General features: G+C 42.6%; 2 protein-coding genes across 4 annotated transcripts in view; both read right to left on the bottom strand.

Moving 5' to 3' along the window:
- disc1 (DISC1 scaffold protein) overlaps positions 1-18,989 on the bottom strand; it is a 43,374-nt gene extending 24,385 nt beyond the window's left edge. The window contains exons 1-7 of one of the 2 annotated variants that reach the window (XM_056761312.1): positions 18,439-18,989; positions 13,454-14,277; positions 12,469-12,538; positions 11,040-11,193; positions 9,845-9,950; positions 9,518-9,756; positions 1,712-1,766 (exon numbers count right to left, since the gene is read on the bottom strand). In XM_056761312.1, the coding sequence (XP_056617290.1) occupies positions 1,712-1,766; positions 9,518-9,756; positions 9,845-9,950; positions 11,040-11,193; positions 12,469-12,538; positions 13,454-14,277; positions 18,439-18,526 (1,536 nt within the window). In that variant the 5' untranslated portion in view covers positions 18,527-18,989. Of the gene's footprint in view, positions 1-1,711; positions 1,767-9,517; positions 9,757-9,844; positions 9,951-11,039; positions 11,194-12,468; positions 12,539-13,453; positions 14,278-16,737; positions 16,966-18,438 lie in introns of those variants that run through there. The other variant, XM_056761314.1, reaches the window with a different exon arrangement.
- A 1,703-nt stretch (positions 18,990-20,692) lies between these two features.
- The window catches only part of ldlrap1b (low density lipoprotein receptor adaptor protein 1b), a 30,085-nt gene continuing 25,491 nt past the window's right edge, over positions 20,693-25,286 (bottom strand). Inside the window, exon 9 of one of the 2 annotated variants that reach the window (XM_056761030.1) lies at positions 20,693-22,091. In XM_056761030.1, the coding sequence (XP_056617008.1) occupies positions 21,935-22,091 (157 nt within the window). In that variant the 3' untranslated portion in view covers positions 20,693-21,934. The other variant, XM_056761031.1, reaches the window with a different exon arrangement.

Genomic DNA, 25,286 nt, shown 5'->3' on the forward strand with positions numbered 1-25,286 from the left:
GCCAACACACACACACACACACCCTCTCTACAGCCCAGGGCTCACACACTTAATGACACTGATCCCAGTCTGCCAAACTGGGAAACCCTCACGCATACGCAGAGGGAGGGAGCCTGAAGCTCTGAGCTAAGTGACGATCGTGGCGCTCACAGGAGGAAAGAAGCTCTTTTTTATCAGTGACTGTAGAAGGAGACCCGTTCTGCAGACAAACCCCACTGTTCGACTCTGAATCAAACATTAACCACAGGAACATGTGACTCTGCGTGACAACATGTAACACAAGGAGCACAACACCAGAAGATACTGAGACACATTAAGTGGGTTGCGTGTCGACATGCAGAACCGCGCTTCGGGCGACACGTGTTTGAGTCTCGGCTTGTGGTTCTTTAATGACTCCTGTTCGTCTCTTTCTGACCCCATGCCATTTTCTGTCTGCTTTTCACTGTCGTATAAAAGCTGTTATAACCAAAAATGACTTGTTCTAATAAAATACATTAAAAACTCAGTGAAATACTTCATTCTGATTGGTCAGCTTGCAACTGCATTTTACAGTTAAAGTCATCATGACACGGAGGTTGCGATTGACTTCCGTATCATGACGTGATATTTTACTTTCACAAAAAATGATTTTGCCCTTCCATTTTTGATTGGTTAGTTGTGAGTTGGGCCTGCATGGGAGGGCTATGGATAGTCAGTATAGTCGTACCTCATTTTTGTTGCTGAAGTCATGTGATGAAGAGTTTTTGATTAAAGATTACAAGTGTGAATTAATAAAAAATAATAATGGTGTGCACGGATAAATCATTTATTATAATCATTGCAACACTTTGTAAAACACTTAAAAATGTTCCTGTTTGATTGCATGGTGTTTAAACAACACTTCAAATATAACAGACCATATTGCATATAAACAACACTGGTCCTTAAGCACTTCCTAATTGACGTTTTTAAACATTAAACAAACATTAGAAAACAACCAACAGAACACTTTTTTAGGTGAAATGAAATAATAATTTCAAAACTGAAACAGGAAGTGCCCTTAGACCAGTGCTGTTTGCATCTTGCAAAATGGTCTATTTCACGTCAACATTAAAGTGAGTAATACAGTAAGCTGGTCTTTAACATAAACATTTTCAGGGAAATGAAATCACCAAAGCAACCTATTAGTCTAAAGGGGCAAGTATAGTCCTGCCGTCAGCGCGTCGCCCGCATGATGTAATTTTCATCATCAAGAGGGTCCGCGGTCATACGCATACCCCGCAGCCCAATTTTTGAGACCGCGTGGACGGGACGCATACAACAGCAAATGTGCACTAGTCCAGTAGGAGTCAACACACACACAGTGTGTAATGTGCCGTTGTCGAAGAAGAACGATACAAAACCAACACGCTGATAAAAACAAACGCAAAACTCAGCGCTGCCCTCTGACAGTCTGGTAGAGGACACATACTCATTATGCGCATATGTCGAACTCGAACGTGTTTTTTGCGCGAGACGGACATGGATGTGGAAAGCCAAGTATAGCCGGCGCTTTAGTTCTGCAATAATAACGAATGGACAACATGTGACCCAAATACAGACATGGCTGTTAATAAATAATTACAGACATTAAAATGTTCTCAATTCATTCAACGCGGACAGGAAGATGACTTTGTAATCCAGTTGGCACAAGTTGGCCTATAAGAACAACAAACGAATGATGCCGACTCACCTTAGCTGTTGTATCTTTAATGGACAAACTCAACACCTGCTCCTGTTCCTGAAGTCTGCAATTAAAGATAAAACAAATCAGATGATCATTTATTCACAAGAAAAATGATGTCATATGATCAAAGCATGAGTATTCTCAAAAATATGATTCAATTGAAATACATAGTAGAATCATTGAAAGAACATCTACTTAAAAGACATTTCTAAAGATGACACACACAGATGATATATAACTAATTATTCATTCATTGAATAAACATCAGTCATGGTCTCATCATGAGACACAGTAGAGCAATAGAGGCACATAATAGGGAACATTATCATGTTTGGTCAACAATAACTGAATCAGCTGACGGTTTCTCAACATCTAATAACACGACGCTTTCATGCGGGTGTCTGAATCTGGATTGATTCATTATCAAACATTGGAATTTCTCTGAACGCAGAGAGCAATAAAAATTTATATCAGTTACGAACGGGCTGGCCTGTGTCATTTCCATAAGGGGCAGGTTGAAGATGAAATAAAGAATACTGTCAGATAAAAAATAGTGAAGAAAATGACCCGCTTCAATAGTACATTTATCAGGACTCAGACAAACACTCCAATGGTTCTATAAAATCAATCTCTCAGCGGAGTTGGTTTAGCTGGACCTCAATCTTCAGCAAACCATCAATAAATCTACATTCAGTTCGCATCAAAATCTATCTAGACAGAGTCCAGACAGAGCAATTCAATCTAGATTGCGATATATCAATATATATACACAAACGTCATATGTCATAGAGCGGCTCTTTGTTTTTTACTAAAGTTGGCTTTTTAAACATCTCCAGGGTTTCAACATAAACAGAGATGAGGAAAAACGCTCAAAACACAAAACATCAATTTAAAATAGCCAGAACAAGTAAATGTAGTTACAGCTCATCTGTCAACGTGTGTGAGATCTGAAAGTCAACTGCCTGTTTCCATTTAAACTTGGGCAGAAAATACATCAATCTCATCCAAAAGACCAGAGATTTTCAACACACGCCGAAGACATTACAAAAGACAAGAAAATCATTTACTGGAACTTTGATATTACATTCAGCATTTCGATCTCACTGCATTTATAATGCACAATTAAAACCATCACAGATTGACCAATGTGCTGTTAAAGGTTCCCTTTCTGTCGGTCTCTCGACGTTGTGTCGAGAACGACAGATGGGGTTCGCCCTTGAGAACCAATCAACTCTGACTACTATAGAAAAGGCCAATGAAATTTGGCGAATGCAATTTGCATGCCGGGCTCCGCCCCCGGAAATCCGGTATAAAAGGAGGCCGGCGTGCAGCATTCACTTACCTTTTGTTCTTCAGAGCCATCGCTCATGAGTACAACTCAGGATTCAATCCTCTACAACTACACGCTGGTGCTACGACGTGTTACAGCGGATCGTCCCTTCCTGCAGCGACCTTCCCCTGGGCGTCTCGGCGGTTCCGGAGGTGTTAGAGATTTTTTCTAAAAGTCCTTTTCAGGACTGACTGAGCATTCTCCAGCGCGGCATGTCCCGCTGTTCTCTTGGGTGCGGCACCCTCATCGAGGAGGGGGATGGACACGATCGCTGCATTAGGTGTCTGGGCGTCCAGCACACTGAAGCAGCGTTCGTTGACACATCTGCCTGCACTGCGGGCAGATTGTCATTCAGAAGTTGCGGTCACGGGTGGCTGTCTTCCTACGGGAACCAGCCACCATTTCGTCTGCTACCCGGGCTGTGACATCTGTGGCTACGGCCCCGATGACCACCCACGTTAGCAGCGTTAGTGATACGGGGAACTCTGCGAACGTAAACCCGCCAGCCAAGTGCTCACGGGCCGATCGCACCCCGATTCGCTCTTCTGAACGTTCCCCAACCGGCGGTGGCATACCGTCCGGATCCTCACGCACACACTCGGAAACGATGTGTGACGTAGATGAGATGTCGCTCGCAGCATCGGAGGGAGACTGGCATCCGACTCTGCCGAATCCAAACTCCACCCCCAGCGGTCGAGTTCAGGAGGAAGCAGAAGTGATGTCATCCGTGCTAACCCGGGGATGCGTGGTTCCCGAGGTCGGTGCGCGGTGCAAACCGCGCCCACCCCGGGTGCCATGTTTTTCCCGGAGGTGCATGAGGAGCTGTGTAAAACTTGGAACGCTCCACTCACGGACCGTTCCAGTGAAACCAGCTCCGGCTCCCTTACTTCCCTCGATGGTGAGGCAGCCAAGGACTGCGTCGAGATCCCCCGGGTGGAACGTCCGCCTGCGGTGCACCTGTGCCGCGGACGGCTACCACCTGGGGGGGGATCGACCACTCCTACCGTCCAAAACACGTAGGACTTCGGCATCACTGGTGTCGAAAGCTTGCGATGTTGCGGGCCAGGCTGCCTCCTCTCTCTATGCCTTGGCCATCCTGCAGGTCCGCCAGGCCAGGGCGTTGAGAGGGCTCCACGAGGGTAAGGCCGACCCGGGTATAATGCAGGATCTCCGTGCCACCGCTGACAGCGCTCTACGGGCGACTAAGGCGGCGGCACGGGCCCTGGGTCGGACGATGTCCACGGTAGTGGTCCAGGAGAGACACCCCCGGCTATACCTTGTGCAGAAGAGTGACAGCAAGGAAGTCCGCTTTCTTGATGCACTCATCTCGCAGGGTGGGTTGTTGGTAACACCGTCGAGGACTGCGCTCAGCAGTTTTTTGACGGCGAAGCAGACAGTGGCAATTAACCACATTTTTTTCACGCCGCGACTCGGCCGCCTACAGGCCTCCGAGATCTCACGTGACGTCTGCTTCCCTGCAACCCAGGACCCTTTCGGCATCGGCTCCGGTTCCTGTGCCCCCACAGGCGGCACCCCGGAAGCAGAGGTCGAGGGGGAAACCTACACCCCGTCAGCAACCTCCTCGCGAGAAGGGACACTGACGGGAAGACCCCAGGGAGAACAACATCGGGCCCGAACCTTCACAGCCACGGCTCTGATCGGTCGGTACGGGACGACTCCTGCCTCGTCACCAAAGCCGGGCCCTTGTTAGGGCTTGGCGCCCACTTACTCACTGAGTTTTCTGTTCTCCCCGGGTTTACTTGCAGCCGATCGCACACTCCACTGGACTGTGCTCGGCGAACCGACCTCACACCCTGGCGAGGCGTGAGGTCGTACACATACGACAGCCGTCACCACTCTCAAACCGACAGTGCGTGCCGTTGTCCCGCCAGGCAGGTAAGCAGGCGGAGCAAAAACCTTCCCTCCGGGGACTCCCCGCGACATGGTTAGCTCCGCCAGCCGACGAACCACCCCCCGTGGGAATGATGAAGCAGACCGTCCCCTTGGTCACCCTGTCACAGTCCCTGGGAGCTCGAGAGCTGCCCACACTGTCTCGCTGGCTAATGAGGGCGGTCCGTCTTGGTTACTCGATCCAGTTCGCCAGAGACTCACCCAAGTTTCGGGGCATCATCTCTCCCTCTGTCAGAGGCAGGGACGCCTCCGTACTTCGGGTAGAGGTCACCACCCTTCTGGCAAAACAGGCATCGAGTTCGTCCCTCAAAACCAAGATGTTCAGTGGGTCACCACCCGCACTTCATCGTTCCCAAGAAAGACGGCGGGTTGCCCCCAAAGGCTGCGTACCCTGAACAGAGCACCTTCACAAGCTGCCATTCAGGGTGCTCACACAGAGGCGCGTCCTGACATCTATGAGGTGTCAGGATTGGTTCGTGGCAATCGACCTGAAGGACGCTTACTTTCATGTCTCGATCCTCCTCGACACCGGCCGTTCCCACGGTTCGCGTGCGAGAGGCGGGCATATCAGTACAGAGTCCTCCCTTTCGGTCTGTCCCTGACCGCCCTTTCTCCCTGAGAGGAGGAAGGCGAGCGGGTACTAAACTATCTCAGCGACTGGCCTATCTTGGCACACTCGCGAGATCTGTTATGTACACAAAGGGACCTGGTGCTCCGGCACCTAGGTCGATTGGGACTCCAGGTCAACCAAGAGAGGGGCAAGCTCTCCCCAGTGCAGAGCGTCCTCTTTCTCGGTATGGAACTCAACTCTGTCACCATGTCGGCACACCTGTCCGCAGTTGTGCCCAACCAGTGTTGAACTGTCTGAAATGAACATTTTAGGCAGACAGCGGTCCCCCTGAAACAATTCAGAGGCTCCTGGGACACATGGCGTCCTCGCGGGCTAATACCCCTCGAGTTGATGCACATGACACCGCTCCAACACTGGTTTCAGAGTCGAGTTCCGAGGAGAGCGTGGCACACCGGCAGCAGGCGCATGGTGATGCCGCCCTGCTGCCGACGCACCATAACCCCTAGTCTTATGACTTTTTCGACGGACTCAGGTCCCTCTGAGCAGGTTATGAGGCAGGTCGTGGTGACGACTGAAGTCTCCCTGCAGGGGTGCGGTGTAGTGTGCAACGGGCACGCAGGTGGGGTGTTGGACGAACCCCCGCCTGCGCTGGCATATCAATTGCCAAGAGTTGTGGGCTATGCTACTTGCACTGAGCAGGCTACGGCCTCTCGTGCGAGACATACACGTGCTGTTCCGAGGACAGCACTATAGCTGTAGCGAATACAGATCGTCAGGGTGGCGTTCGCACACAGCAGCTAAACACAACTTGCTCGACGCCTCCTCCGGTGGAGTCAACAGGTGACTCGTTCCCTGCAGGCCACACACCCCGGGCAAACTGAACTAGACAGCCGACGTGCTTTCTCGCCAGTTTATGCCTCGTGGAGAGTGGCGACTCCACCCCCGTGCAGTCCAGCTCATTTGGAGGCTGTTCGGGTAGGCCCAGGTAAAACCTGTTCACCTCCCGTAACACCACCATTTGCCCGCTTGATAGTCCCTGCCCTCGGCACGGATATCCTTGCGCACAGCTGGCCGCGGGATGGGCGGAAGCACACCTTCCCCCCCCAGGAGCCTTCTTGTACAGACTCTGTGCAAGGTCAGGGAGCAGGAGCACCAAGTGTTATTGGTTACACCACACCGGTCTAACCGCACTTGGCCTCAGAGCCGATGCTCTGGATAGCGACTCCCCCTGAACCATTCCCCTGACAGAGGACCTGCTCTCTCAGGGGAAGGACACGTTCTGGCATCCCAGATCAGACCTCTGGAACACCCATGTCTGGTCTCTAGACGGGACGAGAAGATCCTAAGATGGCTACTCCCCCTATACGGCTGAGACCATCACCCAGGCTAGGGCCCCATCTACTAGGCGGTTACACGCCTCTAGACGGTGCCTCTTCTCGTCCTGGTGTCTTTCTCAACGAGAAAGACCCACTGAGGTGCTTGATCAGGATTGTGTTCCCCTCCTCACGAGACTGGAGACTAACATCTCCCTTCCACACTGAAAGTGTATGTAGTCGCTATTGCCACTCATCACGACTCAGTCGGTGGAAAGTTTCTAGGGCAACACGACCTGGTCACCAGGTTCCTAAGCAGCGAGAGGGCGGAATCCGCCTCATCTCCGCTCCATACCCTCTTGGGACCCTAAGTGGTCCTGGGGAGCCTCAGGGCCCCCCAAAGAGCCCCTCGGAGGTTCCGATCTTCCTCATAGAGTAAGACGGCCCTCCTGACGGCGCTCACTTCCTTCAAGAGGGTAGGGGACCACCGAGCATCCTCCGTGTCCCTGGATTGCCTTAAACTCGGCCCTGGAAACTCTCACGTTATCTTGAGACCCAGGCCCGGATGCGTGCCCAAGAAGTTCCCACTACTCCCTCCGGGGCCAAGTGGTGAACTTGCAGGCGCTCCCCATAGGGGAGGAAGACCCAACCCGATTAGTGTTGTGTCCAGTACGTACTGGACCGCACGCAGAGCTCTGAAGCTCTGACCAGCTCCGTGTCTGTTGGAGGACAGCAGAAGGGGAAGGCTGTCTCCAAACAGAGGCTGGCGCACTGGGTCGTGGACGCCGTTACGACGGCATTCCGATCTCAGAATCTCCCATGCCCATTGGCAGTGAGGGCTCACTCCACACGGAGTTTAGCCACCTCCTGGACACTGGCAGAAGCGCCTCTCTAGCAGACATCTGTAGAGCTGCGGGTTGGGCTATGCCCAAACACCTTCGCAAGGGTTAACAACCTTCGCGTAAACCCGGTGTCAGCCCACGTCCTGCGTGGCGACATGTAGGACTGGCATCCGGGGGGGCGTATGCCTGCGAAAGCACCTTTCCACCCTCTAACAGGTTGGGTCAGTGTGCTATTTACCTTTTCTTCTTACCCGAACACATCGCTAAGAAACTGGTACCTCACCAGCCTCCCTTCTTACCCAGACACTGGTTAAGAATAGGCATTCCATCCATCACCAAACAAGCACCCCCTGGGGGCTGGCTGGGCAGAGCAGCCTTCCCCCTTAGGCCGGGATACCATGTGAGCTATCACAGATAGCTCTAACCGGACCTAGTGCTACCGGACGTCTGTAACACCCCCTCCGTGGGCTGTTCCGTCTGATGTATCCTCATGAGAATGGTTCCCACTCCTGGTAACCCATGAGCTTCCCCAGGTGGGCCTCCACCTCGCGGTTAACTACTCAGTCCGCACGTTCCATGCGTTCTCCTCCAAGGACGAGACCATACCTATATCCACCATATTCCTCCCCACGGGTAGGAGGTGGCCTCTGTAGCGCTTCTCTGATTAAGAGTCGCGCTTACCCGGTGTAAACTGATCTGGACGGCCTCTCGCCTATAGAGAGCTAAGGCCCCGTCCGTGAAAGTTACCGGTCAGGGCTGTACCCATCTTTCTCCAAGAAAGCTCTGGAACCCCCCGACCACCACACTGGAAGGTTACAGTCTCACGAAAGCTTCGAGATGACACGCCCAGGCTTGTTACCGTCGCTTCGCTAGAGATTGTGACGCGATACAGCGTTGTGGCGTTTTCCATAGGCAACCCCATCTGTCGTTCTCGACACAACGTCGAGAGACCGACAGAAAGGGAACGTCTTGGTTACGTATGTAACCTCAGTTCCCTGATGGAGGGAACGAGACGTTGTGTCCCTTATGCCACGAACACGTATCGTATTCTGCTGCAGTTTGAGAGGTCTCAGGCTCTTCAGAACAAAGGTAAGTGAATGCTGCACGCCGGCCTCCTTTTATACCGGATTTCCGGGGGCGGAGCCCGGCATGCAAATTGCATTCGCCAAATTTCATTGGCCTTTTCTATAGTAGTCAGAGTTGATTGGTTCTCAAGGGCGAACCCCATCTGTCGTTCTCGACACAACGTCTCGTTCCCTCCATCAGGGAACTGAGGTTACATACGTAACCAAGACGTTATAACTACACATAAAATAACAACAACATTGCAAAAACTAATTTTGCCAAAAACATATGTTTTTAACTAATTTAAAAGAGTATAAAGTTTGTACACTTTTGATATGACTGTGTCTACATCACAAAAATCTATTTAACTTCGCTATTTCTTATTAGGATGACAATATTTTGAACACGAATGTCTTGTTCATCTTTTTTATAAAGGCAAATTGCTCTTATTTTGCCACAGCAATTTGGTGTGGTATTGGTTTGGATTGGTGCAAAACTGTTACTCAATATAAAAAGTACCAAAAACATAACAGCAAGAACAGGTTTTATTAAAAGAAAGTACCATGTTCGTATTCGTACCATATTCAACGGTTTTCTGAAGTGGCTGTACTGTACTGAGCAACATTGCTCATTTTGTAAGAATAACATCTCACCAGATGCGACAAGATTGTTTTGTGTCCACACAATCCAAAGTGAAAAAGAGGTGTTTTCATTGTGCATCATTGCTGGCTCGTCGCGTATCACCGTCACAACTGGCTGGGACACACCACTCGACCTTACCTGATGATCTCTGCTGGTGGAGAGGCAGTGATCTGAGCGCGGTGTTCGGATGTCATCATGTCCTCCAGCGCTCGACCCATCAGCCTCAGCTGAGCCACATCACAGCCTTTCAGCACGGGCACCTCCTCCTCCAGCCGCTCCTCCTCCGGCCCTCTCTCATCCGGCGCCAGCTGCACCTCCACAGCTCTGCTCTGCTCCTGAAGCTCCTCCAGCCTCCTCTGAAGACCACACATCTCCCTCTGTAGAAGCACAAAACACATTCGATGGCATTCACATCAAACTGCCTGGACTAGTCACCCTGATGTTTTTAGAAGTGTTTCGGTTTACCTGAATCCTCTGTTTTTCCTGGATCAGTTTTTCCCGTCTTTTTTTCTGTTTGTCCCCAGAGGAGCTACCTGAACATTTCTGATCCTCGCACGGTTCGTCCTTCTCTCTGTGTGAACAAAATGCATTTCAAATGAAGAAAATGACAGAAATACTGGAGTATGATCTCTGTGTCATCGCTCACTGAAATACTGTATTACTACAGAAAACAGAAGTAAATCGAAGTACACTATAGCACATTGTAGTAAGTACTGCACTGTATTAATGTATACTACAGTTTTAGATACACTAACAAATCTACGGTAGGAAATTGATAAACTGCTGTTAATACTTAGTATACTTCATTATTTACTATGGTAACGTTCAAAATTGCTATAGCATCTTATAGCGTTTACTACGCTGTAGCAAATACTGAAGTGTACACTATTCTTTTATGACAACATGAAAGACGTCTATTTTAAATTAATTTTATATGACATTTTACATTGCAAAAAATTACTTTCTTATTTGGTATATTTTTCTTTTTTTCAAGAACAAATGTCTAAAATTTCTTGAATCAAAATGACCTAAGAAAATAAAAATTATAGAAATTTCAGAGAATATTTTTTAAGACAAGCAAAAAATTCTGCCAATGGGGTAAAAAATCAAGTAAGAATCTTGAATTAAGGTTTACCTTTTGCTTAGTCACTAAATTCAAGGTTTTCTTACCCCATTGGCATTTTTTTGCTTGTTTAAAGTATGAATTCACTGAAATTTCAAGACTTATTTTCTTAGGTCATTATGCTCATCAAGAAAATGCATCTTGATTTAAGAATCTTCAGACATCTGTCCTGGAAAACAAGACAAACATACTAAGTAAGAAATTCATTTTTGCAGTGTAGTGTTTAAAACAGTCAAACATTACCAAATTTCAAAGAGAACAAAGACAAAAGATCATTTATACTCTCAGATCGCTATTTAATTCTGCTGTAGTCTCCACACGATTAACACACGCACACGTAAACAGGATAGCGTGTTGTGTGTTTGGAGCGATTGTCACACATTCCATCAACTTTCAACCCATCCTGCTTTCTTTCCTGTCGTAAAGCTCTATTTATAAACCTCCGGTGGAGTCTGCTTTGAAAAGCGTGTCAGATTCCCCACTGAGAAATAAAGCAGGGATTAAATTCAGAAAATGCAGTCTTTAAAGCCCTCTGACCTGTATTGAGAGCTGTTCCACTGGAGGGCGCTGTGCGCGGCCGTCCTGAGCGTCTGCAGATATTCAGAGACGGCTGGATGTCTGGAGGGAAGAGAAGCTTTCAGAGCCGCTCGCTCCCTGCGAAGATCCTCTAGTTTCTGACCGAACCGCTCAGCTGAAACATGAAACACGTCATAGAAACAAACTGAACAAGAGATTCAGGACACATGCGTCTATTTACAGAGTCTGTACAAACTTTGTGTCACTTTAAGGTTCATCCAAAATTGAAAATACTTTTCATTTCGAACCTGTATGACTTACTTTCTTCTGCAGAACACAAAAGAAGATATTCTGAAGAATGTCGGTAACCAAACTACCCTGAACCCCATCGACTTCCACTGTATGAACACAAAACCGCTGAGACATTTCTCTAACTAACTTCTTTTGTGTTACACATTTACATTACATTTACTTTCCATTTAGCAGACGCTTTTATCCAAAGCGACTTACATTGCTTTATCCTATACATTTTACATAAGTATTTGCAATTCCCTGGGATCGAACCCACAACCTTGCATTGTTAACACAATGCTCTTACCACTGAGCTACAGGAAATTTGGCTACAGGTTTGTAATCAGAGCTTGTCTGAATGCTCAGCCCAAAAGTTTGATGTCCGTTGAACACACATACTGAAAAGACTAATCTCTCGAAATCATACATCACACACGTGGCAGTTGTTAATGACACTCAATAGTAAACAAACACAAGTGTTTTGGTATGTTTCTGCTAAATATTTGAGTGTGTGAGGGTGTTGACACAATAAGCTGTCAATTAATTTAAATAATAAATGCAATTTCATGTAATATTCATAAAAAAGGTCAACTGGACACCAGAAGTGCTTGGGGTCCTTGACTTTTGGTGCTATGGCATTGGTTTGCATAATTGCTTAATTCTTTAAAGTCCCAGGGACACTTGAATAGTATCATAATACTATAAACCTACTATACTTGTATATACCATTTACATTTAGACATTTGGCAGACGCTTTTATCCAAAGCGACTTACATTGCTTTATCCTATACATTTTACATAGGTATTTGCGATCCCCTGGGATCGAACCCACAACCTTGCGTTGTTAACGCAATGCTCTTCCCACTGAGCTACAGGAAAATATACCCTTTGTTACAACACTGAAATGTATGTCTGTGCTTACATTGTGTCTACACCAGACGCGACGCGAAACAACACGACAGAAGACAATAGAACGCAGTAGAACCCCTTGCAATTTAACATTTTGTTCACACGACACGACAAACCCATCAAGAATAAGTCGTTACCCATGTCACGTTGCGCCTGTCGCGTCTGGTGTAGACGTGGTGTAAAACTCCTGTTTGAATCTTATTTCAGGACATCTTTAGCAAACACAAACTGATGGTGTGAAATATCTGACCTGTGTCATAGTCATCATCCAGGACCGCTCTGTGCTGTAATCTCTGCATCTTTAGCATCATTGACTTAATCTAAAGATAAAAACAGTGTGTTAAAGAGGACATACCATGAGATCATGAAAGTGACAGTTTGTATGTTGACGTGTGTGAATCTAAGCAGTCTGCCAAGTTGTAAATCCAAAGGTGAATGAACAGCAAAGTTATTAGCTTGGAAACAATTGAGTCGTCTCTACTCCGATTCGCGTTTCTACATATAGTCCCCGCCCATGTTTTGATAAGAGCGCCCGCGAAACCTTCACTCTTCTCCCCCAAATACTGTAGCTCATAAGCCTCATTCGCCGTAGACCAGTCACAGCAGACTAGAGCATCTGACCAATCACATCAGACTAGGCTAGCGGAAAGGAATGGATGAGACAGATGAAACGCGGAACGAATCATTTTAGCCATTAAGTCAAGAAGTAAGGTAAGAATAACTAGCTATTATTACTAGATAATAGTGTTTTTACACCTACTGTATGTACATAAACTTGTTGTTGGACACTCCATAAACCAAAGTTGGACCTTAAAATCTGTAGTTATGTACTCTTTAAATTAACAAACAAAATATTAAATAAGCCAATTTTTATGCTTGAATCTCATCAGAATTGTCTTTTATATATTAGAGGTTTCCACAAATAGAGAACTGCCCTTAAAATACTCGCTATCATGATTCTTGTGTCTTGTGACCGGTTGTTAGGGTGTTGCTATGCATCTGTTCAGGTGTTCTGAATTGGTAGTTTGCGTGTTGACACCTAGGGTGGTTTCTAGGTCAATGTTTGCATTTGCAATGTTTGCAAATCAAATTATTTTAAATTGATAGCAAGTTTAAAATTGAAGTTAAATAGTTAAATGGTGAAGTGTGTAAATTCTCAGCAGAGATATGAAGAAATATTTAAAGGCCTTTCAAATGTTAAAAAACAGGGTGACATCTCACGCCATTGTACTGACCTTGGTGTGCGCGCGATTGTTTTGTAGACAGTCTTGTAAAACGTCTTCACACTTCCTCCTGTGATCTGCGGAAGGCGTGGCGCTGTCGTAGCCAGAAGTGACAGAGGATGCCGATGTTGAATCCGACGAATCAACAGAGAGCGAGGACGTGACCTCAGCATCCATAGAGCCACAATCTGAAACGCTTTCTTTGAAGTCTGATGTCATGGAGGACGATATCTGTGTGTCCCAGTGTCTGTCCAGGTCCCACGACTCTTCATCCAATAGGAGACCTTTTGATTTCACCGGCTGACCCATCGAGCAGGGCAGTTGGCCTAACATGAAAACCACTGGTCCTGATTGGCTGATGGGCACAGGGCTAATCTTTGATTGGACAAGATTGCAAGGTTTTAAAGTGCTCAAGTCTGAAATTTCAGATTTTGTTTGGTCCAGTGATGCAGACGGGTCGCTTGTGGTCGTGTCTAATAAATCGCTTGTTTCTAGTGACTGTTGAATGAAACTAAAACTAGAGTTGAAAACATCACATCTTGAAGTTTCCTCGACTTGACTTTGGTGCAGACGGTGAGGTTTGGAAGCAGTTTGACTGTTTGAGGGGTCATCTCTTTCCAAAACCAACTTAAGACATTTCTCACTGAGGCTGCTGGGTAGTTCAGAAATACTGGTGTTTGTGGACGGGTCACTTTTGTGAATTTCTAAATTTCGGTGGGAATCACATGACGTGTTGCTTGGAAGGCTGACAGCAGCGTCCGGTTGGCTAAACGGCTCTGTCCTCATGTAACCCGGCTGTCTGAAACTCCTCCTGTGACGGCTGTCCGTCACACCATCTGTTAAAACAGAGATTATCGATTAAACACCTAAAGCCACGACAGTAAACTGTGAAAGTGCTCAAGAGTTCTCAAGGCATCATGTAAACTTTTAAAATGCCATTTATGTCAACATAAAGTGACCTGTGAAAGTTATCACCATGCGGTTCTGCCCTAAAAATCCCTGCTGGAAAATGAACCCCCATAGAAACCCAATAGAAATCCTCACAGAAACTCTAATGGTTTCCATTAGAATACCCTTACAACCCAATAGCTTTTTCCATCAAAACTATTACAAAATGTATTTTTGTAGTGTGTTTTTGGCCATTATTCCAGTAGGATTTAACATCCCACCATTAGAGTCCATCATATACCAGTAGACACCATTACAGTCTCCATTAAAACCAATATAAATCCCTTATAACCATTAAAACCATTACAACTTCTTTAACGGTTTCTACTCTGCTGAAAAAACAATAGAAACCATTAAAGAAATTATGTGGTGATGGATATTGGTGGGATGTTAAATCCTATTGGAAAAATGCCCAAACACACAACAAAAGATACATTTGTAGGGGTTTCAATGAAGCTAATGGTTCATAATGGTATTTAATAGAACCCATTTGAATTTTTGTGATGGTTTATATCGGTTTCTATGGGTTTTTTCCGCCGGGAAGAAAAAGTGATCACGTTGTAATGGTTTTAAAGGGATGTGTACTGACTTTAATGGAAACAATAGAAACCATTGAAGAAGTTTTAATGGTTTAAAGGGATTTGTATTGGTTTTAATGAAAACTGTAATGGTTCTACTGGTCTGTGATGGATTCTACTGGTGGGATGTTAAATCCTATAGGAATAATGCCCAAAAAGGAATTTTGTAATTGTTTTAATGGAAAAAGCTAATGGCTAATAATGTTTTTTTTTGATGGAAACCATTAGAATTTCTGGAATGGTTTCTGTTGGGTTTCTATTGTTTTTTCCATCAGAGCAGGGCATTTAAGACAATATAATGGTTTTAAAGGGATTTGTACTGGCTTTTAAGAAAACGTTAACTTTCTACTGGTTTGTGATGGATTCTATTGGTGGGATGTTAAATCCTATGGGAATAATGTCCAAAACACACAACAAAATAGAACTCTGTAATAGTTTTATTGGAAAAGCTAATGGTTCACAATGGTATTTTACTGGAAACCATTAGAATTTCTGTAATGGTTGTTGTTGGGCTTCTTAAGTGTTTTTTTCAGCAGGGGTGATCCGATTCAAAATTGAAAACTGATGGACTTTTACATTTATTCATTAAGATGATGACTTAATCCAAAATGATTTACAAATGAGGGAGAATATTTGGGTGACTCTTTGATAACATTAAATGTGAACCCGCCTTTATAAAACAGCTCAAATCATTTTTCTGTTTTACTGTTTACTCCATAAACTCATCTGTCACAAACAATCTGTGGCAATATAAGCATAATGTGTATTTAATAATGGCTGAGTAAGGTCATGTTAAAGACTGAACATGAACATTCTTTTGTTTTGGGGGAGGATCATAAATAACAGAAAGTAAAATCATTTTTATATATCAGCTGCTTCTCTTAGGCAACAAGGTCACGGATGTTTCTGCTGATGTCTCCTCCTGTTCCCCAAAGAACAGCAATGAGACAATAGTGAGAAATCTTTGACATCTGCTGAGATATGGAAAAAAACACGTCAAATGTACTCCCACATCTGAATGTCTTTCTTGAATATTTAGGAATAGGCATACATGAACTAAATGATAATAAAAATGTTTCTCTCCATTTGATAAAATACTGCTGCCATGTTTTATAGAGTCACAAACAAAATCCGACAGCATTTTGAAATCTTATATGAGTTTAAATACATAAGAGATTCTATGAAAAACGATTAAGCCCAAAAGAAAAAAAACACATGAAGGACTGTACAGCTCTGATGAACAAAAAAACATTTGTCTGTTGCTCTGAGAAATTGTCTCTTTGTCTGCAGCTGTGCTTGGCTCTTCATCTAAACATATTACCCATAAACCCTCACTGCAAGTCTGTTGAACGTGTCCAGTGAATGGAGAGAGAGAACAGCTGCAAAACCATTAAATCTCTCTTCCTTGGCCATAAACACAAGACACGTTTGTCCACAGTGAGTCCATTCAACAAGCCATGAGAAAAACCAGACTGAATCAGATTCTCACGCAAAACTGGTTGCACAACTAGCTTCCAGAACTCTTGAGCAGTATATTATGTTGAAAATGAATCATCTGTTTTTTCTTTACATTATTTCATTGTAACATCGCTGATAATAGAGCTACATTTGTCTCCACCACAGTTACAGAAAGCAGTACAACTGAGACACACAATCCTCCGCTAGTCAAACACTAAACATTCAATAAAACAACCACACACACCTCCTTCCTAACTTAGAACTTGTTCATGTGAAAAAACACTTTCTAAAATTCTAAACACTTGCGTTTACCTCCTCGGCGGATTAGGGAGGCTCTCGATACTCCCTTCTGCTCGACTCAAACTCCCATTGGCCGCTCACACACGTCTCAAAGGAGCGCTGGAATGTCGAGATGCTCATAAAGAGAAGGAACGTTGGAGGAGCACACTAATCTGTTTCAGGTCGTCCTCCAGAAACGTTGAGCTGACTCGTGGCGGCCAACACATGTGTGGCGTGATGCGCCCAGTGACACTTAAACTTTGAGGAAGTGAGAGTTTGACCAGCAATTTTTGTAAGACTTTCCTCTTTTCTTGAACCAAGTGTCACCAAGAGCAAAGCGAGAGACACATCAGCATTTTGGGTAGCCGCAAAACATGCGCTCGATGTTTACACTGCTGCAATTGTAAACAGACAAATCGATGGAGAATTAAGACGCACTTACTGAAAATGAAGGTTTGTGGTGCTGTTAAAGGGATATATTGGAAGATGATTTGTAAGAATGTCAGAAACCAAGCAGATCTCATCCCCCATTGACTGCCATAGTAGGGAAAATAAATACTATGGGGATGAGATTTGTTTGGTTACTGACATTCTTCCAAATATCTTCCTTTGTCTTCAGCAGAACAAAGAAATGTATGCAGTGATGAAGTGATATAATGATGACAGAATTTAAATTTTTGGGTGAACTATCCCTCTAAGCAAGTGCTCAAACATTTTGCGACCCTAATTTATTAAATAATCTCTGTAAAAACGAGTGTAATGGAGTTCTTTCAATTCAGAAACCGGTTTTAATCTAGCAATTACTTTTACAGTAAGTCTGTGTGGGGTGCATTTGAAAAACAGAAGAAAGGGGTTTAAATTTAGACCCTGTTCTGTTGAAGTTTTGGCAATGCTCTGTGAGCACTTCCTGTTCGGTCACATATGAGAAAGAAGCCAGCTGCGCGCACACACACACAAAGTGTGTACTTAGGAAACTATTTGAACATACACAACTTTAAATATAAACAAGTCTGACAATTAAAAGTTATGAAAAATGTGAATGCGTCTCAATTTGCCTGTTTATACTATGCCCTACAAAGTATGAACTCCTTTTGTTAAACATGAAAGTGCTGCGACATGGATCCTGTTCTCCATCATGCCGATTGACTGGTCTCTAAAACATCAGCATCCTCAATAAATCGCAACAAGTTGCCCCGAGAACATTCCACCAAACTTATATTCTTAAGGACATTGCAAGTATTAAAATGCTAATAATACATTTTGGCACAATTCTGAATGTTGGATCAAGATTTCAGCCCCCATCTTGGTATTGTGGGAATGTGTCTCAGTGCTGTAGGTATGAACAATATTATGTCTAAAAGCAAGAACTGCAAGTTAGTATGTTTGGAAAGGTCCTTTTTAGTAATTCATGAAACCTCACCAAACATATATACTGTATATATTATACACATACAGTATATATCTCAGATTCCTATTTACAACAAAAACCATGGTTACTTTTCTAAAAAGGAACAGGGTGTGGGTAGTTCTAGAGTACCAATAGGCTACCATGGTACACGTTATTTATGAACCCTGGACCATTTACATGTTTGTCCGATGTATTTCAAAGAATAATAAAGAATGTCAATAACACGTCCACACATAGAATAGTGCCAGATAGCAGATGAGAGAACATGGTAATGCCACAGTGCTTCTCGCTTTTAGCGCAGCTCAGATTTGAATCAAATCTTTTACCTGATCTCACGAAGCACCGGTAACACTTGGGCTCATTCTCGTGTGTTGTCGGTTTACTGTCCACTCTGATCATTCCCGCGAACATCATGATACTTTGTAACCGGTTATCCAGTTGAACTTCCTTTCCGTTAAACTTTCATCCTCTGATGTGCGCCGTGCGCGCCGTTACGCGTCAACACAACGCCGAACACAATCGACCCAAAACTCTCACACTTCTGCGAACATAAAGCTGCCTGATCAAATTATTTCATCTCTCCGATATTTAGAAAAAACAAATCTGTCTTTTAGAAAGAAAAGTTCGCAAAAACCGACGTAAACAGTCCATTTCCTGCGTACAATACGTGCTGTCGGAAAAGTCGCAAAACGGCGTCCGTATCCTTCTGTTTCACACGAATCTGAAGTTTATTCCAAGGTTTCATTCGAAAACAAAACGAAAATAGAGCCGATTATACAAAAGCAGATGTGAAGCTGAGAAAAGCCGTGTTTGCGCTGTGGAGGAGTTCCTGTGACGTGTGCTGGAATCTGATCCCGATGAGAGAGCGCGCGGCCCGAGTGGCCTTTACTCTCTGATCGCTGGCACGGTTATTATCTCAGTGTTATTATCACGGTTATTATCTAAGTGTTTATGGCTGCTATTATTTTTCTATATGCTGCCATAACTCGAGCTGAAATTACGCAATTTATCAACAAATCACACTGACCTAGAGTGTATAGATTTATCCAAATAAAAAAAGGTGATTTTACGTAAATGTGTGCAGTTGAGAAATTCTGCAAATAGCTTATACTGTTGTGAGACTGTAGCAAATGTATCATAGTTGTTTACAACAAAAAAAGCAAAAATTTAAAGAAGAAAACTAGAAACGCCCATTTAAATGTGTTCTGAAGTGTGATGTTTGTAATTGTCTAAATGAAATAATGTTTGGACTTTGGTTCATCTTGCTGTAAAAGCGTCTGCCAAATCCATAAACGTCATAGATTTCACTATTTTTGTCTTTTGATTATCATTCAAGCAAAAACCTGAATATTAAGATCCGTTTCCCCAGCAACACAGACGCACTCATACAGTGTCTTCTGCTTTCTGGGATGTGTTTGTCTCAGACGGCCTCTGGAGACATCAGTGTCTGCTCAAACACTAGCGCCCTTGTGTGCTGCTCTATGCTGAAAGTCTCGGTCTAATAATGCTTTAATTGTGTTCTGAAGTCTCTCAGTAAACCGGATGAATCAAATGTACATGATCTGTGTCTATAATGCAAGCCAGAGCAATAAGATCCATATCAACAGAAGATGTCGAATGGTCATGAGAGACAGGCATATGTCCAGGTCATGTTGACCTATTTTAATTGGTGTTGATTTCTTGCAACATTGTTTAACATAACATGCGATGTGCTTACCACCTAACTATGACATGAGCACACATTCTGACAGCACTTCGATGATTCCACCACTAGAGGGCGCAATAATGCTGATTATAACCGTCATCGTTGGGCTACAATCTTTTTTTGTATAAGAGGGCCATAAACATGAAAATATTAATAGAAAAAATTCCAATACTCCATTGCAACTATACAATCACAGAGAAGAAACAAGCTTCAATATATTTAGGCTGATTCATATATAATAATAAGAGTTTATTTGCAAAAACAGGTCCTTTAGGTATCATAAAACATGTTTTTTATTGTGCAGTCAACGTAATATCAATCAAACTGCAGTTTGGTTATTTTGATTAAGTGATAATAACTTAAAAGCACTCCAAACACAATGGAAACTTTTCTTAAAAACATGATTTATCGGTTTTTGCTTTGAATTTTAATGGAAATAATAATAATAATACGCAATATTAAACGAAATATATTTTAAGTTGTCAAGGCATTAGAAGAAAACATTGGTACTGGGAAGATTCCTTTTTATTAAAATGAAAAGTCTTAATATACTGACATTCAAATAGTTCCCAACCTGTATAAACTTCTTGATGAACACAGAGAAAGATATTTGGAAGAATGCTTGTAACCAAACAGTTCTTAGACCCCACTGTCTACCATAGTAGGAAGGTTTGCTTTCCTACATTCTTCAAAATATCTTCTTTTGTGTTCATCAGAACAAAGACATTTATACAGATTTGAAACAACTTGAGGGTGAATACATGAAGACAGAATTTTTGGGTGAACTGTCCCTTTAAGCTTTTACAACTTGCACTGCGTTCGTTTCACCACTAGATGGCGCAATGAGGTTACACTTAACCACAGTCAACACATAGCACTTTCATAGCATTGCTTTAATTTTAAATAATTATGACAAAGAACATGAAATTATTAATGAAAACGTTGATGTGTTGAGAGATATAAAAGCTCCAATACAAGCTTAATAGTTACAAAATACAAACAAGCTTCAATGTAAACCACGAAGAACCGACTGCATATCTTTGGCCAGCAATTAAATCACAGTTAAAAGCAAATCCACAATGTTATATTTCAGTCAGTTCACACTGATGATTACTACTATTATCTTGATATGAATAATACAATTCATTTATTACGGTTCTCATTGCAGATAGGTCTTGGCTATAGATGTAACGTGACATTGAAATCAACCGTTTGGTTACTCCTATGATGGTAAATATCATAGTTTTTGAAGTACCTTAGAGTAAAATGACACGATTACAGTAATCAGGACCACATTTTCATCTGATTCCATCGCTACTGTGGTACTGCCACAGTACTTTGTGTGGGAATGAACAAATGACACAATGAAACATTAGCAAACACATGTTTGCGTAACAAGCAGAAAATAGTGTAACTTGTAACTACCTTGATTACCTGAATGACATCACGAGCTTTAGAAATACACAGACAGTGCAAAAATACAGTTTAATAGCAAAAAATAAGATTGTCTCATATAAATACCCTGCTTGTTGTCTATCGTGTTGATTAAACCATTTCAAGAATTCATTCAAATCTCTCTTTTTATAATCTTATGTTTCTCATACATCTGAGGGCAGGGAACTGCCGCATAAAAACTTTCACCAATTCGGCGCTTCAACAAGCTCCACACAAACCTGAAAGAGTCCCAACCAGAGATCATAGAGTGCTGATCTCACGAAAAAACAAAACATGAATGTATCTGACATTCCGCTGCATAGAACTGCAAAGCAAGCATTATTACTTAAATGTATTCAAATAATAATATAATAATAAATGATGCAATATAAAACAGATATTGTCATATACATACATACATATTGTATTCAATGACAAAGTAACACAAAATGTTAATGTCAACAACAATTAAAATATTTGTAAAAATACCAATGGCAAATAATATACTGTTATACCGTATTGCTTTGGTCTGTGCTCTTACAGAAGTCATGTTAGCTTTGCTAAACCTCATCTCGACATGCTGGACGCCGTTCCAGCTTCAGTCACGGGACGGCGCTACGCAGAAGACAGCGAGGTTGATTCCCTTTGTGTTTCATTAGCTCACTCCCCTTCGCCCCTCACCCTCAAATCGTCTCTCCAAATACGAACGCATCCTCGCCGTCGGCATCCTCAACATCAGCTTTGTCCCAGTTGCTAGGCGACAAGCACTCCTCTGTGTTGCAGTCTTGAGGGTTTACCCCAATGTCCAGCACCTGGGGGTTAGTGCGAGACTGAGCGAGTCTTTGGAGAAAAACACGTACAGAAATGTGTGAGACGCATGTCAAACCCAAAGATACAGGACAGAAACCACACAAATTCTCCAGATGAGCTTCAAAACATTGATGGTAGAGCTGAAACAGCACATTAAATATACATGTGAACTCTGCTTTTCTCTGTTCAGGTGTACTTTATACAATTAAAACCATGATTATAATGCTGCTTGTATTATTGATAACATAAGGATGGGACTGATCAACAGTTCAGGAATGAGATTTTAAATGATTCTTTTAATTGAACACAATTCATGCAGATGAAGTAATGCTTTTATTCCTTTATTTCTAGAATTCAGAGAAAATGATGTTAAATTTCTTCAGGTAAATTCAAACCTTTGAGTTTCTGCGAACACAAAAACGTTGTTTGGATAACCCTGTCCTGTCTGTAATGTCCTCAGAGCAGGCGCCATTTTACATTGGACGCATGAAAATGAGGCTGTAATAGACATTGATGTGGTACAGGGATTTTCACACTGACATTTTTAATTTGTATATTATTTACTCGCTGTCATATGACAGTGTTTTAAGGCCCCGTAATAAAAAATAAAAAGTCAAAATTGCGGGAGTCAAATCAGAGAACAAATGTCTTTCAATAAATGAAGGCTATTTATTGACAACTAATGTGTGTCGTGAGTTTGTAAATAGAACGGAAATACTTTTATTTAAATAATAATATTTATTTTAGATTTTTACTAAGAAATTCTCAAAAAACTAAAGAGTGAAATGAATCTAGAACTTCAGACTTTAAAATTGTAATGTGGTACATGAATCAAAGTCTGTTAAATGCGTGTCAAAATTTGTATAATTTAGTCACAGCGTTATGAGATTTCAAGTTGTACAATGTTGAGAATAAAGTCATAGCATTGAGAGATTACACTGAAGTAAATATTTCCAATAACAATAATGTAGCATTACAATATTCATTTTGCGAAGGAAGTCGTAACGTTACAAGATTGAAGTCGTACTATTTTGAGAATGAAGTTGCGATATTATAGTCGTAATATTTGTAAAAAATTATAATTACAGAATAATGTAGCTGTCCTAGATTAAAGTCAAAATTTGTATAATAAGCACTGCGCTTTATAAGATTAAAGTTGTACAATTTTGATCATCAAAATTCCAAGAATTTAGTCATATCAAAAAAAGTAATAATATTTCGACAATAATGTCAATCGTATTTTATTTTTATGTGGGACTAATACACTGTCGTAATGTCTTAATGTTTAAAACGTCTCTCGTCAATAAATGAGGATGTGTGCTGTCAAATTCTTCAATAACAATAAAACCATAAAATACTTCAAGGTACGCAATAAAACCCATAAAACAGCTGTCTTTTATAGCCTCTGTATCCTTTGCGTCATCTTAAATATGGGATCTACACGACTTAAGGTCTATATAACAAACACTGTGATGATGGCATGAAACGGTCAGCTGCAAATAAGACAAATGTAAATGTGAAGATGAAACCAAGTGACGTTTCTCCTGGCAGAGAACCATGAACAAAACAAAATCTAGGACAGGGTTGTGAACATGCCGAGAACACAGTACACAGGAGAACTGGACTAATGTGACATAGTGGATGATCACGGTGGATTATGACGGATGAAGACTAGAGAACAGTCAGCTATCTCTACAGCTCAGGTTTACCTGTGTTGGACTCAAAACTATCCAGACTGCGGCTGAAGGGGTAAACAAGACGGGCATGAGAAAACAGATCGTACAGAATATTAGCTCCATGTTAAAAATACCTCACATCTCATGCTTATTCAGCAAAGTAGCACTTCCACATTTCACTTCTTTTTAATTTTAAGCATTCTTAAAAGAAATTATTGAGCAAGCAACAGGCAAAGGTTAATATTCGGGTGGAGAAAGCAGGTCGGGTCCTTGGGTACTGATGTTAAAGAACCAAAACATACTGTATTGTAAATCCACAGGTTTCAAAAAGCCCATTTAAGATTGGTCAAAATGTGTTTCGCTAAATAGTAAAAAAGTTAGGTTCATTAATGGTATAGTTTACCCGATAATGGACATTGGCCTCCATTGTATGAATGAATACAAAACCATTTTCTCAAAATATCTTCTGTGATCCACAGATTTAAGAGTCACATACGGGTTTTGAAGCACATGAGATAGAAGAAAGGATGACATTTTCATTTTTAACCGAACAACAGTTGGACTTCATATTTTCAGAATCAAACGATTATAGTCCAGGACGATTATGTCCACAAAATCCTTTAAGCTACATCTAAAGTACTTTCTTAGCGAACAGAGATTTATTCAATCCCAATTCACCCTTGATTAGAAAAGTTCCTGTCTGCCAGAAATCTTCCGTCTCTCCTCACACTTACAGGCTTGTGAATGGAGATTAATGAAGTATCGCGTTTGATTAAAAGCTAGCGTGTTTAATTATTGGACGTGGCAAATAATCAGCGTTGAGCGGAGACTGAGTAAACCCTCCCGTCGCCGATGGTAAACGGCTCATCTTGTGTCTGCTAATCTCTAGAGGAACGAGACTCAATGTGTGTCTATATGAATAATGACCATCATTACAAATCATTAAACCGCTCTTGTTTGGATTGCAATTAAAATGACTTTCAAATTGGTGTCATTAGAATGCAAATCACAGTGACTTTAAACACGACCATCATTATTACAACTGTATGATGTGTGTTTTTTATTAAGCAGATTCGGTCATGAGGGCTGAACATTTTCTTAATCTTTTGAGATTCAAGTGACGTTTCTTTAATGCTGTTATATAGCTGTTAAAAATGTACTTAAAGTAGTTCACTGTACTTTGTCACTTTTATAACCATCTTTTCAGTAATAAAACAGGCCATCCAATCACAGTGAAGCAATGAGGAGGACGATAAATGCAATTTTTTTAAACACCAATAGAAATAACGATCAAATGTTGTATCGTTCCTGACTGTGTGAATCCATTTAATGGATTTAAATGTGGAAAAATCTGTCTTGCTAACCCCATGTTAACGTATCAAAAAGAAGCTGGTTGAAGAGTGTAATACAACGAATATCAACCACTGCCATTGGATCTTTATTCTGAACATCTGTTACCGCTCAGGGGTGCTTTTCCCAAAGCATTGTTAGCCAAGTCCCAAGTTCCGTTGATCCAGCATAGTTCAACGATTCGTGTGTTTCCCGAAAC

This window comes from Triplophysa dalaica, chromosome 11 (genome assembly GCF_015846415.1).
Source record: "Triplophysa dalaica isolate WHDGS20190420 chromosome 11, ASM1584641v1, whole genome shotgun sequence".
NCBI classification, from domain to species: domain Eukaryota; kingdom Metazoa; phylum Chordata; class Actinopteri; order Cypriniformes; family Nemacheilidae; genus Triplophysa; species Triplophysa dalaica.